The sequence below is a fragment of the Mandrillus leucophaeus genome, unplaced genomic scaffold, assembly GCF_000951045.1.
Source record: "Mandrillus leucophaeus isolate KB7577 unplaced genomic scaffold, Mleu.le_1.0 Scaffold914, whole genome shotgun sequence".
NCBI classification, from domain to species: domain Eukaryota; kingdom Metazoa; phylum Chordata; class Mammalia; order Primates; family Cercopithecidae; genus Mandrillus; species Mandrillus leucophaeus.
In genome coordinates this window covers 353,636-372,029 of record NW_012109964.1, presented here as the reverse complement: position 1 = coordinate 372,029, position 18,394 = coordinate 353,636, and the positions used below count along the sequence as shown (strand labels likewise).

General features: G+C 40.1%; 1 protein-coding gene across 1 annotated transcript in view; it reads left to right on the top strand.

The window, feature by feature from the left end:
• RNF150 (ring finger protein 150) overlaps positions 1 to 16,598 on the top strand; it is a 245,405-nt gene extending 228,807 nt beyond the window's left edge. Inside the window, exons 5-6 of the mRNA XM_011969844.1 lie at positions 10,052 to 10,148; positions 16,308 to 16,598. Of these exons, the coding sequence (XP_011825234.1) occupies positions 10,052 to 10,148; positions 16,308 to 16,538 (328 nt within the window). The 3' untranslated portion in view covers positions 16,539 to 16,598. The remainder of the gene's footprint in view (positions 1 to 10,051; positions 10,149 to 16,307) is intronic.
• The last annotated feature ends 1,796 nt before the right edge of the window (positions 16,599 to 18,394 follow it).

The window sequence follows — 18,394 nt, the reverse complement described above, 5'->3', positions numbered from 1 at the left end:
CTTTGATTTCTTTGATATTTGACTATTGACTGACATAAGTTCTTTTTACATCATATCATATTTAATATAAATTGTCATTGATTGGAAGATGTTTCCTACTTTTAGATAGGTTAAAATGGGAATGGAGAATGATACAGCCTAGAATTGATAAAATATGATACTGTTTTTTAACATTTTGTTTTAGTGTTTTTGGTGAATCTTTTTTTATTAAGTATGTTTCTTTTTTATGATACTTTTTGATTAACAATTTAAAAGTTATGCTATAAAATTAATGAATTTGTGTTTTTATCTCTTCCTCCTTGGTTTTAATCCTTCCCTATCAAGAAATAAGATAACTGATTAATTAACTACTCTTTTCAAATTTATATGAAAATTTATGCTGGTGTATGGCATCTCACTCAAATAGTTTATGAAAACTATTTTTTAAACCCATTTTTCCAAGAACACAATTTTATATACTTGGCCAAATTAAAAGTTAGGCAGTGTAGGAGGAGTCTAAAATGGCACAACAACTCTGGAAATTTGTTTGGCAGTTTCCACTAAAGTTAAATACACCCTACCTTGTGACCTAGCAATTCTGTTCTTGGATATATACCTGAGAGAAATGAATGCATATATTAACAGAAAGACTGATACAAGAGTGGCCATAGCACATTTAGTCATAATAGCCAAAAAAATGAAAACAGTACAGATGTCTAACAATGGAACAATCTGCAAACAAATTGGGGTACACCCATACAATGGAATACTACTAAGCAATAAAAAAACCAAGCTATTGATGTACACCAAGGCACAGATACATCTGAAAACCATTATTTTGAATTTAAAAAGCTAGACAAAAAAGAATACATACTTTATGATTCCATTTGAAATTCAATAACAGGAAAAATTAATATATGGTGACAGACGTTAAAATGATGGTTACATGGCAAAGAGTGGGTGCTGACTGGTAAGGGGCAAAGGAGGACTTTCTGAGGTGATAGGATGGCATATATCTTCATCTGGGTAGTATGTATGTGAACATACACACACTTAAGAAATCATCAAGCTCACTTAAGGTTTATGCATTTTATGGTACATTATACCTTCATTTAAAGTAATGGAAAAAAACTTAAGTACCAAAGAAGCTATGTTTTAGAATTTAAAAAACAATAGTTCACTTTACTCATTAGTAAAAATTACACAGTATTTCTAAATTTGAAGATTGCTAAGTGTTTTCTTATCATTTTTCTTTGATTACTTCAGATTTTTATGTGTACAACATTACATGTGTAAAAGATATCACTTAATTAAGGGAATAAAGGAAGGGAACATGAAAGAGATGGCAGTGCTGTAAATGATGTTGTTTTTCAACACAGCAAATGCTGCCTTAGGACAGAAGTCTTGCACTGTAATAACCTCGTTAAATATGGCATTCTGACTTCAAATGTCCTGATCCCCAGTTATATTAATCAAGTAGACACACAGGATGAATGCCAACTAGCTTTGCTGCCCCAGCCAAACGATATAATTAGACCAGAGTCAAGTTCTAAGCACAGAGCCTCCCTCTGCCAGAAACCCAAGGAGCGAGACACACTATAAAATGAGGGTCCTGCAATTCTCCCAGCTTGCATTCCCAAAGTAAACATTTCTTCCATTGTAATTTAAAAAGAAATTGACATTAGTAACAAGAGGATCTGATATAGGTTTTTTTTTTTTTTTTAGGTTGTTGGTTTTTCTTTCATGCTATAAATCTAACACAATGAAGAGCTGTGTGGAATAAATGGTTATTATAACACTTTAACTTTGAAAAGCACTCTACTCTTCACAAAGCACTTTTGCATATAATGTCTAACTTTAGCTCAGACCAGCCTATAATATAGATAGGACAGGTATCAATTATTGCCCCTTTATTTTCCTGAAAGAAAACCTTAATTCAAAGAAGTTGGTCCCAGGACCCAAAGTAAAGCCAGATTTTCTGACTTCTGGGCCAGCGCTGTATCATTGGCTATGGAGTTGACACCATAGCCACACTTATCCCTGCTCAGGGAGGATGCCCTGCTGTACTTTCATACCTCCAGGGTTATAGTTTTGACTAAAAATCTGCTTCAGAAACCCCCTCTCACTCTAAGCAAAATGTCTAAGCACCTCAAGGAAACTAAATCAAATTTAGCCAAGTTTTAAGAATTTTACTTCCTCTATATGTTCTCTGGATATTACTTTCCAAACTTGTTACTGTGAGCCTGGAAAGAAAACAGCCTTTTCACAGAAGGACAGTGCTTATGCAGTGAGCAACAATTTACTTTATTGCATTTTTTTTCTTTTTTGCTCTATCAGATGGAACTGCTATATTTGCTTGCCAAAACAAAGTTATTATGTTTTTAACTACAGCCAGAATATGGTTACTACTGGTTCTATGTTCAACTCTTTTTTCCGTTTGTTTGTTTTCTTTTTTAAAAAATGATGTTTTTAGGCTGGACACAGTAGCTCACGCCTGTAATTCCAGCACTTTGGGAAGCCAACGTGGTGGGTCACCTGAGATCAGGAGTTCCAGACCAGACTGGCCAACATGGCAAAACCCTGTCTCTACAAAAATACAAAAATTAGCCAGGCATGGTGGTGTGTGCCTGTAGTCCTAGCTACTTGGAAGGCTAATGCAGGAGAAACACTTGAACCTGGGAGGCAGAGGTGGCAGTGAGCCAAGATCACGCCACTGCACTATCTAGCCTGGGTAATACAGTGAGACTCCATCGCCAAATAAATAAATAAACAAATTTTAAAAATAAATAAATAAAAATGTTTTTAAATAATTGGTCCAACCATTTCAGATCAAGCCCGTTAGCAGAATTATCCCCACAGTGTGGCACTAGGTGAGTGAGATTGAGTATATGGTAGGACAAGACTGGTGTCTGCTTACTTGACTTAATCAACACCACATAGCAAGTGGTGACTAGATCATCCCCATTAGAAGGTCTTCCTGTATAGGAGTCATAGACAGATGGAAAAGTACAGAAGGAAATAGCTTAATGATGCAAAGTTCACCATCACAAGGAACAGGGAAAGTATGACTCAGGTCCATGATTTTTTCTTCACCATTCATACCTCTTTCCTGTGCAGTCCATCTAGATTATTTCAGAATGTTGATTTAGAATCATATTTTCCAACTTCATTTTCTGTTCATCCACTTAACATAGCCTACATTTCAACCCATACATGTCATGATACAAGTTGAGTATCCTTTAACCCAAAACGCCTGGGACCAGAAGTGTTTCACATCTCAAATTGTGGAATATTTGCATTATACTTACCAGTAATCACCCCTCATCTGGAAATCCAAAATCCAGAATGCTGCAGTGAGCATTTCCTTTGAGCACCATTTTGGCACTCAAAATTTTCCAGATTTTAGAGCATTTCAGAGTTTGGATTTTCAGACGAGGGAAACTCAACTTGTGCTGCTTCTATGTGTTGATTCATGTAAATCCCTTCTTTTTGAATTTCTTTCCTCCAGTGTAAATGCTTCAAAGTTCTTCCCACACTTTAGGCTGTACAAAAGGCCTTACCGTATCCCATAGCCTTTTAATTTCTTCACAAACTTCTCCTTTCGCTGAATTCAGTAGCAGTTTTATTTGTATTTATGACCTGTCACTGTGCATGTTATACCAACATCATTTAAAATAGTTAATATTACTATTATCCCCTGAACACTTACTAACGAAGCACTTTACAAACAACCATTTAACCCTTACAACAGCCCCATAAGGTTTTTACTAGTCAGGATAGGCTAAGCTTTGATGCAGTAACAACAACAAACCCAACTCTCAGTGGCTTAACACAGCAAGGATTTCTCACTCATGCTTTGTGTCCACTGTGTGTCAGCAGAGGGTATCTACTCATGGCAGTCAGGCTGACAAAGCAGTTACTATCTCAAACATTGTTAATTGATAGGTCAGCAATTAAATGCCATGACCTGAAGTGAAATCTGTCATTTCTCTTTATAATTTATCTGCCAGAATGAGTCGCATGGCCATAACCACCACCAAGAGAGCTTGTCATCTCCCCATGTGCCGGAGAGATGGAGAGCTGATGTACTGGATGACAGTATTGGGTGCCTCAGATAGTTGCTCTTGTTATCCTCATTTTATCGGTGAAGAAACTAAGGCTCAGAGAGGCTAAGCTGGAGCAAAGAAATACACTGGGAAAGAATAAAGGTTTGAATACCTCCAACTACCCCCCTTACCTGTGACAGCTGGAGGATGGGGTGAGGAGTATAGAGTGGGTAAAAATACTGACTGTCAGTTGGAGTTTGAATCCTAGCTCTGCAGCTGACTAGCTCTTTGAATAATTTACTTTAATGAGCTTCAGGCTTCTCTTCCATAAGACGGAAATAATAATTTCTACTTCATAGGGCTTTTGTGATTTAATTATGTATGTAACATGCCTGGTACATAGTAGGGATACAATAACTGGTAGATACTGTCAGCATTCATTAATTACTGGCATTAATGTCAGTGTTCATTAATTAAAAATTCACTCTTTACTGACAGCTTCGCAAATAAGATTCAGAGCTTCTGCAGAAACATTTCAGGTATGCATAGAAGTACTAGGTCTCTTTTTAAAATAATTCATGTTGCCTGGAGTATGGGATTCTCAGGTACCTGAGTGCTTCACATTTTTTATTAACCACTTCACTAAGGAGAATGAGACAGCTTGCATTGTTGCCAAAGGAAAACCACAGGGTCCTAATCTCACTTGCAGGGTGTGAGGGTCCAACGGTGCCTATGAAAGTGAACGAGATGGAAAAGACAGGACAGGCTTTTCTCTCTCCTGCTGGGAAAAAAAAATGTCATTAAATTGGGGAGAGAATCACACATATAGGTGAAAGAACAGCAGAAAACAAGGATCAATAGATGTGGAAATTAGTTTAGCTTGGTTTGTCATTACTGCCAAAAAGTGTGAAAACTTATTATTCATCATCATCTCTGCATCATTATGCAGTTGTCTGCATCCTCTTTTGTCGGGTGTTTAAAGAACTCTTTTTAAAATGTTTGCTTCCCTTTGGTGAATGAGGAAAGAAACGAGTTTTGGCCAACTCTTTGTTGTATTTCCAATTTGTCGGGACTGTTAAGAGATGGATTATCTCGTCTTCCACATGTCCTTTCTCACTCAGCACTTGCTAAACCATGGGAAGGTTCACTGCTATCCTGCGAATCCTGCAAAAAAGATGCGATGGACTTTGCCTTGAAGATGTTTACTAACTGGTGCATTTCACTAAACTCCAGGTCCTTTCCCTATCCTTTTGTTTATTGATTTAGTCTGTTGACTTTTACTTTTCTTTCCACTTAGGAGGAAAAATACTGTTTTCCAATCCCAGTTATAAGGATACAGTTTTCATATTTGATGATCAATATGGTACCAAAAAGAAATGTATGTGAATTAATAATAACCTGACTGCCCTATGTGGCATTTCAGCAGCTTTTCTTTTTTGCCCTTAGTTCTCCCTCTGATTTTTTAAAAATTTGTAGTTATTTGCTTTCCATGTTAGGAAGGTTACACAAAAGAGTAGAAATCATAGTAATCACATAATAGCTTAAAAATAAGATGAAATGACAGTGCTATTAATAAGATTTGTGGTAGCTTACAGTTAAGGAGTACCAGGACTTACATTTTAAGCTTTATGGGTATTATTTATTCTCTCTCCTGCCCCCCACTTCTCTCTCCCCCCACACTCCAAACACACACACAGAGAGACTCATTCATTCATGAAGCCCATACCTGTAAGACAAAATTTCACTGATGAGGAGCTGAATCTTAGATAGCTAAGGTAGCCTGCCTAGAACAGACACAAAAAAAAAAAAAAAAAGAAAACCAGCAGATCCAGGAGTGCAGCCTTTCTATGGCCTTTCCATTGTCGTTAACAGTGAATCGCTAAATGACTGTGGTGCTGCCTTAAAGGGCAGGGCCTTGTCTTATTCATCTTTGTACCCAGCTCTCAGCACAGAATAGAATGGAACAAGGGGGTGACGTAACCAGTGCTATATTTTAGGAAGATAAATCTGGCAACAATGAGTAGGATGAAGAGAACAAGAAAAGACTGGCATCGTGGAGAGCAGTTTCGATGCCATTGAAGTGATACAGAGAAAAAGATGATGAGCCAATGCAGGAGGGAGCTGTGCTGAGAGAAGAAAAGTCGCCAGTATAACAGAGATTCAGGAAGAATGCATGAATGAGACTTGATCATGTGGAGGCAGGGAGGAGTGCTAGGTCCTTGGGTAAATAAATATCTGTTCATGCAGCAAATGTTTCTTGAGCATCAGCTGTGTGTTGGGAACTATTCTAGGTCCCGGAGATACAACAGCGAATTGAGCAAACCAGAATTTTATTCTCCTACAGCTTCTGTCCTAATTGGAGGGATATGTTGGTCAGGATTCTCCAGAGAAACAGAACCAGCAGGAGATACATGGAAATGGAGATATAGATACAGGTTGAGATTTCAAGGAATTGGCTTATGTGATTGTAAGATCTGGCAAGCCTGAAGTCTGCAGGACAGGCCTATAAGCCAGAAACTCTTGGCAGGAGCTGATTATAGTCTTGAGCACAATTTCTTCTCAGAGGAACCTCAGAGTTGGTTAGTTGGTGGGTTGTTTGGTTGGTGGGTTGGTTTTGAGGCAGAGTCTTGCCCTGTCACCCAGGCAGGAGTGCAGTGGCGTGATCTTGGCTCACTGCAACCTCCGCCTCCCAGGTTCGAGCAATTCTCCCACGTCAGCATCCCAAGTAGCTGTAATTACAGGCACACACCACCATGCCCAGCTAGTTTTTGCATTTTTGGTAGAAACAGGGTTTCACCATATTGGCCAGGCTGGTCTCAAACTCCTGAACCCGAGTGATTTGCCTGCCTTGGCCTCCCAAAGTGCTAGGATTACAGGCATGAGCCACTGCGCCCAGCCAAAACCTCAGCTGTGCTCTTAAGATAGTTCAGATGATTGCATGAGGCCCATCCAGATTATTGAGGATAATCCCCTTTATTTAAGGTCAACTGACTGTAGATATTAACCACATCTACAAAATGTCTTCATAGCAACATCTTGACTTGTGTCAATTGAATGACTGTACTACAGCCTCACCAAATTGACACATAAAAACTAAGCATCCAGGGGAGGTGTAAGAATGACCAGTGTATAGAAATAACTGAGGGTGTTTGAGAACAACGACCAGTGTCTGTGGATCAGAGACTCTGGGGAAGGCTTTTCCACTGTAGTAGATACTTCTCCACAGACAGGCCACTGAGACTTGGGGATGTTAATCATCTTATTTGAGTGCTAAAATGGCTAATGAATGGCCCTGCTGTCATTCTGACTTAGCCCATGTACAGAAAACAGCAGAGCCCTGCCTCCAGGGAATGATCAAAGGACCAGAGTGTTTGACTTTTTCCCAGGAGCAACACCAGTTGGTGAGCAAGTTCAGATTAGGAACTTGAGCATCAGCTGTGTGCCAGGAACTGGGGATGCCGGAGATGCAACAGTGAATCAAGCAAACAAGGATTTTGCTCTCATAGAGAGCAAATCCTCCACTCTAATTGGAGGATATATTGGTCAGGAGTCTCCAGAGAATTAGAACCAGCAGGAAATATGTAGGAATAGAAATAAAGATACAGAGCATAGATCCTGAACATAAGGAGGTCAAAATTGCTTTTTGGAAGTGCGAGGAAAGGAATGGCTTTATGCAGCTTGGATGCCAGACACCCGCTTCTCCTTGCTCCCCCGCCCTCCCTGGGCTCTTGAATGAGCCATTCACCCTTCTTCCACCTCGCCTTCCCCTCTATGTAAACCATGACCCACGTAGCCCTTCAGTTTCAGCTTTGTCATTTTGTTAGGGAGCCCTTCCCTGAACACCCCAACTAGGATGAATCTCCCAGTTATAAGCCCCTCCTCGCCAGACTCCCTTTTCTTCTAATGTAACACTTAACACTGTTGTCACTAAGTACTTTATTCTATATTATTTTATTAACGTCTGTCTCTTCTGCTGTGCCTCCTGAGGGAAGGAGCCAAATCACCGTTGTGCTGATTCTCTGTGTTAAGCACAGTTCTTAGTGTATACTACTTGTTGCATGAATGCACAGATAAAGGAGGGAATGGATGAGTGAATGAAATATACTGCTTCCAAGTAGTGTGTATTAGTCTGTTCTCACACTGCTCTAAAGAAATACCTGAGACTGGGTAATTTATAAAGAAAATAGAGTTAGGCCAGTCGCAGTGGCTCATGCCTGTAATTCCAGCACTTTGAGAGGCTGAAGTGGGCAGATCACTTGAGGTCAGGAGTTCAGGATCAGCCTGGCCAACATGGCAAAACCCCATCTCTACTGAAAATACAAAAACTAGCTAGGCGTGGTGGCAGGCACCTGTAATCCCGGCTGCTTGGGAGGCTGAGGTACAAGAATCACTTGAACCTGGGAGGTAGAGGTTGAAGTGAGCTGAGATCACACCACTGCACTCCAGCCTGACCGGCAGAGCAAAACTCCAAAAAAAAAAAAAGGTTTAATTGGCTCATGTTTCCATAGTCTATAGGAAGCATGATGCTGGCATCTGCTGGGCTTCTGGGGAGGCCTCAATCAGGCAGAAGGCAAAGAGGGAGCCAGCACTTCACAAGGCTGGAGCAGAAAGAAGCAGGGTGGGGAGGTGCCATACACTTTTAAACGACCAGATCTCTTGAGAAATCACTATCACAAGAACAGCACCAAGAGGGAAATCTGCCCCCGTGATCCAATCACCTCCCACCAGGCCCCACCTCCAATACTGGAGATTACAATTCGACATGGTATTTGGGCAGGGACACAGACCCAAACCATATCATGGTAAATCTGCAGGGCGTCTTAAACAATAATCTGGAAATATAATAACACATCCTTGTTGCTACAGTCCTTTCTTCTAATCCCCAATCTGACCATATCCTGTATGCAGCCAATCTCATCTTTGGCAATTGAGTTCTTCTAATTTCAGTTTAAAAGGTAGAACTTCCCTGAACTCTTTTCTAATTTGGAGGTACTTTTTAAGCATTTGAGCCCAACACAAAGCAAATGAGGTTTTCAGAACTGTTAGAACAAAAGGACGTGCAAGTGAGAGAACAGAGCAGAAATATTCAAGAACAGTGCTCCATGGCAGAGGGGTGACAGGCAGAGGGTACAGAAAGAGAGTCAGGCATGCATGGAATGTCCTAAGGAAGTCCTCATGCTTAAAACAGATAGTTCTTTCTCTTCTTACCCCAGGCAGGAAATTCTGACTACTTCTGCCTGTGGTCTGGAGTCTTGGGAGTTAGAAGAAAAGCTTCTGACTCAGGGAGTTCCTGACATCTCTGAGTGGACCCTTTCAAGCCAAGTTCAGAGAAAGTTCAGTTAGGAAGCCCTCCTATAGCCACCAAATGCCCCCTTCTGCCACAAAGACAAAAGCTAGTAACGACTGGCACATGGGAATGACCATGTAGTTGAGTGAATGAACTGCGCAGATATGACGGCTACCCACGTGAAACCCCAGAGCCTTTTACTCTGGCTTTTGATTTGACAGTCAGAAGCCAAAACAACTTAAAATGGCATTGGTGTTACTGAATGCTTCCAGGAGCTCTTTTGCCCTTTTGTGTTAGATCCCAAATATTAATGGAAATCAGCCTTTACGCTGCAGTTGTCTACTGACTGTGGGAAAACAAATTCTGCATATTTTTTTAAAGTAGCATCAGTCAAGTCATCCTACAAGGTGTGTACAAGTTTCCCCACTTGCATTTTTTTCATTAGAGCTTCTTCCTATTGAGAAAGAGAAAAATCTCTGTTTCTGCATTCTCTACATTTTCTGAAACTTGGAAGCCTCCATTGCAAATTATATAGGACAGTCTTGGGATCCAGACAGACTTTGACTATATCAACACAGGGTATAACAGGAAACACTTTGGTCCACAAGTTAGGGATGGATGTTTGAGTCTTGACTCTGCCACTGAGCAATTGCGTGGCCTTGGACGAGTCCCTGGGCCATGGTGGACTAGGTAGTCTCTGCAGTTATCGCCGCTCTAAGATGTATGGTTCTCATTGCAGGCATCTTTTCCACAAGTCCTGTGTTGACCCCTGGCTTCTAGATCATCGCACCTGTCCCATGTGCAAGATGAACATTCTTAAAGCCCTAGGGATCCCGGTAAGCACAGCACAGCCTACAGCATCATAATGTCTGTCTTTCTGCGTTGCCCCCAAAGCAGGGAGAAAACACTATACTTGGATGTTCTGTGTCCCCTGAGTCACACATAGCAGTCACATCATCTTACAAGGCTCCAGGAGAACTCCTATGTCTGAAAGCATTTCTCCCCTCACTTTTTCTCTGAGGACATCCCAACCTTTCACCATGTCCATTGTATTTGTCTGTGAGTCAAGGTATCACTTGTGCAGCTCACTGGCTTCTCTTCTGGGCTGCAGCACGGAGGGCAGGTGGGATGGGAGCAGACACACCCCGGACCAGTTGCACACTGAGCACCTCTTGCATCATCATCACCCCTGTTGGGCCATCAGGGAGATCTGTAAGCCATGCTTTTCCCCACAATCACCTGGGTTTCAGAGGGAGCGAGCACCTCCCAGCAATGCGAGGGGAGGACGGAGGCTGAGTCAGGCTCAGAGCCTCAGCTCAACTCAGATCTCTGTGGAGACTTTGAGTGAACAGGAAACCAGAGCCAGAGCTACTTAATGCGAGTATTTAGTTTTTAATTTAACTGGTTTCCCCAGTTAACTCCCCCAGAGACTAAACGTTTTCTAAAGTTTAGTCTCTCCCCTGTACAAAGAGAATCAGCCAGCTGGCTGGATGCTCCAGGGAGACTCTCCCAGGACTGTATCAGGTGAAGCCTGCAAACTGGTGGGTGGTGAGACACCAGCTGCTATATGTTCTCCCCTCTCAGCGATGAGGGCAGGAAGCAAGGCAGGCCACCAAATCCAAGGACTACACTGAGAGATGCGAGAAACCGTACGGTGCTGTGTAGAAGTCAGACAAACAAAATGCCGATACCAGCTCCCCCTCAGCGCCTCCACTTTGCTGCCACCTGCCTATCGTCACTCCTCACTGCTAATGGCAGAGAATAAAGAGAATGTTAATAGTCTCAAGATGTCACTGAAGAAGGATCAGATCCCATATCAAAGGTTTACTTTAATGCCAAAGGACTCATTATCTTAGGAATATCAGAGTAGCTCTGCTGGAGAGGGACACCTGAAGCATTATGAGGACATGCATTGGCTGAACTTTCTACCCTGTGCCAGCTGCCTCCATGCCTGCTGTATGACTTCCATGGTTGATACCCTGAACACAAATCAACTTGTATGACTGTACCTTTAAGCTAGATTTTAAAGATAATGCATTAAATTTTCAGACCAGTTATAAATGCATAATGCATTCATGATGAAAATCAATTACAGGGAATACGAAACATCAGTAAAAACCCAACAGCTCTGCCAGATACTGGTGACTTAGAAAGCTGAGCTCAGTTTTTGTACTCTTCACATTTCTGTCTGTAACTGAGTCTTTCAAGGGAGGGGGAAATGTGTATATGTGTGTCTATGGTCTCCAAAATCTTTAGAATCCTCACAGTTCTCACAATGAAACAGAGACAGTTGCCTCCTTTGATGTGTTCCTATTGTTCAGGGTATTTTTAGAAATATTAAGTGCCAGTCCCACTGCTGTCTGGTAAGGAGAATGGAACCTAATAAGCATCCATCGTTCAATTTTGTACTGAAGAGTATTTGACTCCAGACTTTTTCAGTGGTGGTATAACTTCTGCAGAAGCTACTTGTAAATAAGTTGCAAATATCGCTGTTAATTATTTTTAGAAGAATTATTGGATGGCCTTTTCTCTTATTTCCAAGATTAATAACATTTTAACTTTTTGCATTTGGGCATTCTGGCCATGGTTTGATGCCTACCAAGTTTGGATAGGATTTTACTTAGCACAATGAACTGTCAGAAAAATAAACATCAATAGCATCTTTTGGATTTGGTAAAGATTTTTAAAGTCCAGCTGAACAATTATACACATCCAAGCCTGCCCCCACAAAACAGAACATCCTCCCTGAAGAATAAGGCACTTTTGTGCTACTTCTCACAAAGCACGAAGGCATCCATGGATACCTTCTGTGCCTCCCAACCTTTTTCTGTTTTTCTCCTAGGGAATGACAAAGTCAGGATCTAGGAGGAATTTTGGATTTTGTTCCCCTTCATCCTTCTACCATTGGGTAGCACTATGTCTTATTTATATCAACAAGATGACTTCCATTTCACTGGACAAGCTCACAGTCTTCTCAATTAGAAAAGACTTCCTATATCAAACTGAAACCCTTTTTATGCAGCTTAAACAAACTGTCTATAATTTTCCTATGTTCCATGTGTTCCATTTCTTCTTCTTCACAGAAAATTGAAAAGAGCTTGTCACTCTCTGATAACTGATGTCTGTTGATGCTTCATCTCTGCATTCCTTACATATGCTAAGTGTTCAATAAATGTCTGTGGAGTTACAGCCCTTCAGAGCCTTGAAGGCTGCCAGTTACACAATCGTATTTATGAATTTCATCCTGATTCTCCTTTGAATAGTGTCAACTCACAAACAACTTGGTTGTAATCCTGATCTAGCATATTCAAATACAGGTGGCATATTATTTTTGGTTTTTGTTTTTGTTTTTGTTGTTTTAACAGAGTGTCCTTGTATCTACCCATGGTATAAGACAAATAAATTGAAAGTCAGAAACTGAGGATGTTATTTTGTAAGTGATTTCTCTACAATGAAAATGAGAGCACAGTTCACTGATCACGCAATTCCTATAACAATAGGTATCATTTTCTATTATATTTTGCCAAGGGAAATATAATACTGAATGCAAAGAGTGGGGAGTCCTTTATTATCAGAAGCATTTTGATCTACATTACGGTGCTTCTCCCTCCATTCTATCCAGTCAGGTCTAGGTCTGTCTTGGTAGAATGACAGAATACAGTTTCAGCGAATCCTCCTCTAAGGTACCATATAACCTGGGATTTTCATATGCCAGCAACCACCTTCTATCACTATTATCCTGGTAGGAATAGGCTGATGATTTTTATTGAATGCAAAATCCTGTATAACTGGTGTATTCACAAGATTCTATTTAGCAGTTGCTTTATTAGAGGGGTTTCCCATGCTAACTTGAATTTAAATACCTGTGCAGTTTTCACTTGCAGATAGCATTTGACATCTTGTTTTAAATTTTATGATTGTGACTTCTCTTAAAGGTATGTAGATTTGGTTTCTTTTTAAAGTATTATTCCATTTGATGAACCATGTAGAGTGGATATAATCTGTGAGGTTCTGTAAAGTTGGTCTATTAAATATTATATCTAAGCCCAATTATTTGTGCTTGCTACCATTGACAGTTTCACTGTGCTACTTAGCTCTTTTGCCCTCTACCCACTCTGTTAAAGATAGCACGATTCCTAGTATCCCACAAAATGAAGAACAAAAAAAAAAAAACTGCATCAAAATTAAGAAAATATACAAAGAACAATACCATACCAACAGCTAGATCAACATTTTGAAAAATATGTCCATTATTATTGCATATGATTGCATTTAAGTATTTATGGCCAAAAAACAACCTGTACAGTACCCTCTCTGTGAAATATTTTCCTCCTGAAAACCACCCCCCCATAGCTGGTTTTGTTTAATAAACACCTGTGTACAGCATATCTTTGAATAGAACTTTACAGTTTTTCAAGTATTTTCTCAAATCCTCCCTTAATTGATTTAGGGCAGATATTAACATGCCCAAGTTTCCAGGGCAGAAATCTGAGATTCAGATCAAATTTCCAAGTCAACATTTACTGAGCAGGACCTAGTCATTGTCAGTGGCACTATGTAGGGGCTTGGAGTCCAAAGTCAGTAGAGTGTGGTTGCTTCACTTTACAATGTCTGGGGACTAGCAGAGTGAGATCAGCACATTAACTAATAGCCATACAGCATGGGAGAAGTACCTTATAAAGTGCTTCCAGGATCAGAGATGCGTTCCTGGGAGGGAACATGCCTTAGAAAAGGGGACAGTGGACCTGAGAATTAAAGGGTGATTAGGAATTCACCAGGACCCAACTTGAGACCTTGGGATAGGAAAAAGAGGGTGATTGGATCAAATGTCATCCTGAGCACAGGGACAATATAAGCTACAGTGTTGAGAGGAGGGAATGTATGGTATGCTCCATGTCTCCAAAGGGTGAAGGTGAGGCCAGAAAAGTAGGCTGGGGCCAGACTCTAGAGCATCTGCCTCTGTCCTGCCAGGGAGCATGTAATTCCTTCCTTGGGAGAAGAGAAAAAACACACCTGTGGTGGTTTTGTTTTTTGTTTGTTTGTTTTGTTTTGTTTTTTTGAGACAGAGTCTCGCTCTGTCACCAGGCTAGAGTGCAGTGGGGCGATCTCGGCTCACTGCAACCTCCACCTTGCAGGTTCAAGCGATTCCCCTGCCTCAGCCTCCTGAGTAGCTGGGACCACAGGTGCATGCCACCACACCCAGCTAATTTTTTATATTTTAGCACAGACGGGGTTTCACAGTGTTGGTCAGGATGGTCTCCATCTCCTGACCTCGTGATCTGCCCGCCTCAGCCTCCCAAAGTACTGGGATTACAGGCATGAGCCACCGTGCCCAGCCCATGGTGTTTCTGTTTTGGTTTGGTTTGGTTTGGTTTGGTTTGGTTTGGTTTGGTTTGGTTTTTAAAGAATGCTCTGATGAGAGAGTGCAAACTGAAATAAACTGGAAAAGAGATGTAAGTAGATAGGGAAACTGGTAATGGGGAGAGAATGTTCATAAACCCACTTGCTCATGTCCGATGTCAATCAGTAAATTCAGTAAATTCAGTGAATTGGTTATTCTATGAATCAACTTTTGACAAACTGAGTTTCAGTGAATTGGCTCCCTTCCAATACAGCTAGAGAGGGCACAAAGAAGAAAGAATACAGGAAAGAAATGAATGAGCTGAATTTGATGGGTTTATGGAATGGTAGAGCTCTCCAACTGACTGTTAGGACACAGGTGTGGAGCTCAGGAGACTGGCATTACACAGCTAAGAGCAGAACACCAGGACAAGAGCCCAGCACTTTGCATTTCTAGCTTTGTGTTCCGTAGGAGTTGTAGGTTTTCTGTTCTGATGAACTTAGAAATTATGATGTTAATTCAATCATTGTCAATCCAGGGTTCTCCTCCCCTAATCCTGACCATCATATTCTGCCTACTTTGGGAGTGTAAAACCATGTAATTATCATCCTTCAAGACAAAGCCGAAGTTCAGACCAGAGCAAAAGAAATTAACAGCTATTCTTAATACTGCTTAAGACAATATTCCTCCACCACCACCTTTTAAACATAATTTTGAGTTTGTGTAGAGACAGAACAACTGAAAGTCATTTGAAAAGCTGTTTGTGGAAGAGATAGAAATATATTCATTTTTACTTCAAACCAGCAGAACTGAGACAAAAGAGTAAAACTTGCAAAGCATAAGATTTTGCCCAATAATAAGAGAGTCCAACAATGCTCTGGCCAACACAGAGTGCCTTGCAAAGCGGAGAGCTCCCATTGCTATGTTCTTCAAGGGAAGCTGTCAATGATATTGAAGAGGAAAGTGTCCTGTAACCAATGGGCAATTGAACAAGGGGGTCTCACCCTAGTCTTATGATTCTAAGAATTTAATTTAAAGGATTTGACAAATGTATGATCAATACCATATTAAGGACATAGGGATATTTTTCTATAGCTGGCTTTAGGCTTATGTTTTTCTTAAATGTAGCCTTACCCTGTGCTTTGTGTGTGTTTGAGGGTATGTATGAATCTTTAATGAACAAACCATAATGATTCAGATTCTATCCTCCCTCCCACTCTCATCTCATTAGTATATTTGTAAACAACACATGAGTTTTAAGGGATAATGATCAGGCTACCAGCTACATTCTAGGTGTGGAGTAAATAATACTATATGGAAGGAAGTGCCTTCATTATAAATTTCACATACTCCCCCTAAGTGATTATTTAAATGTAGAGATTTTGCTTATCTTGAATTAAAACTTTAATTTTTAACCTAAAAATTAAAAAGGAATCTTTTCAGTCTAAAATGAACTTTTAGAAAGGAAATTTTGGAAGATCTTTTTATGTTAATCTTATAGAAGCTATATGTAGAATGTTTTTAAGTAAAGTGACTCAAGACGTAAACAATAAAGAACTTAATTTTTTCATGGAGACAAAATCTTTAGGCTATAGACATTTAATCTCTAAGTGGATGGCATGTACTGAGAACAGATCCTTTTCTACCCCATCAGCCCAATGCCGACTGCATGGACGACTTGCCCACTGACTTCGAGGGCTCTCTGGGAGGTCCACCCACCAACCAGATCACAGGCGCAAGCGACACAACAGTGAATGAAAGCTCAGTCACTTTGGACCCTGCTGTCCGGACTGTGGGAGCCTTGCAGGTGGTCCAGGATACAGACCCCACCCCCCAGGAGGGAGAAGTCATCTTTACTACTAACAGTGAGTTCTGCCATACTTAAAGTGACATAGCCGGAAGGGCTGTTGCCTTGTAGGAATTGGATAAAAATACCTTTCCTCAAGAAGAAAAAAATATTGAATGAGTGCATCATTGCTAGGTTCATCTGTTATAACTGCCAGTTGTTAGAAGAACTGCCCTTCCTAGAGCCAGCAGGGCAGACAGCCCATGCTCCAGCCTGCCCACACACTGACACCAGGGCTCACACATCACAGCACTGCACACTCTCCATGTCCACTTCCCATGGTACCTGAGGCACATAGGGTCATGGATCTGGAGCCTCTCAGACTGGAGGGCAGGTGAGGGGAGCAACTGCAAGGGATGCTCAGCAGGACTGGGATAGGGCACAACCACACCCACTCACGTGCTTATGCTCGCATGTGTGTACACACATGCATTGGAGTCCTCTGAGTGTGCATGCGACTATATGAACTAGTCTGGACCACACGCAGGAGACTGCTTTCCTTGTTGCTGTAGGACGTGGATGTGAATAGCATCCCTTTAGATGGCCATATTTGCAAGAGACACTAAACCCCTGTGCACAGTGGCCCCGCATACTAAAATACCTTCTGGGTATTTTCCCCCATCTCCTACATAGACAGTCACTAAATGCTGTTCTGTTTGATGGTAGTTTCCATAAAAATATTAAATTATGTATATTAGCATCAAGATTGAGGTAAACATCTAAAGTACCTACTATTCAGTCTAATATAAGAGATAAAAGCTTCAGGAGTTCTAAGAAAATCAGATGCAAATTAGCTCAGGTTTAAGGTTAAAAGAGTGAGTGGATATTGCAATTTTTAAACAAAGTGTATTTCTCTTGATAGAAGTAACCTATTCACTGTAGAAATTTGGAAATGTAGAAAAGCAGATTGAAGCATTTGGGGATATTTTCTTTGAAGTTGGTCTTTTTTTAACATATTTGGGATTTTTATAAAATTTATGAAAGCATGCTAAAATGTAAAGATATGTATTTTTCTGATGAAAAAACTTCATTGTTGAAAAATTGAAAGAAAAAGAAAAGACTAAAAAAGAATGAAAAAAATCACTGAGGGCTCTACTACTTGGAAACAATCACTCTTAACCTTTTGGTTTATTTCCTGATCATCTTTTATTATATAGCTGAGATGATCCCATGGGATTTGAACATTGAATATTGTAACCATACCATTTTTACAGGACCTTGACAGAAGGTGACTTGAAGAGGAGTTTGGTGAGAAATATCTGCACATGCAAGGTTTACTAGTTTTTGATAAATAGGACCTTTACCTTGAGAAACTTGACTTTTACAGATACAAAGATCTCAGTATTGAAATGTTGACCGTTAGGCATTTAAAAGCCGTTAAAGATGGATTTTGATCCCTTTGTTTTGAAGGTTTAGACAGTTGCAGCCCAATATTAATATAATGCAAGTCATGCATGTAATTTAAATTTTTCTATGGCCACACTAAAACATTAAAAAATAAATGAAGTTCATTTTAATAATATATTTTTACTTAACCCTGTATATCCAAAATATTTTACATTTTTTTGGTATTCAGCCTTCAGAATCTGGTGTGTATTTTATTTACACTTATAGCACATTTCAGAATGTTTTTAAATAAAGTGGCTCAAGAAGTAAACAGTAAAGAAATTAATTTTGTATTAAGACAAAATATTGTCTCCAATATTAAAACTATTGAGACAATATTTAAAACTATTAAGACAATATAAACTTATATTTATCTTCAAAATTAAAACTATTGAGACACTATAAAACTAATTTATCTAGCTACATTTGAAATGCTTAGTAATCACATACAGCTAGTTGCTACCATATTGGAGTGCATAGATCTAGAATCCTAGTACTTTAAATGAAAG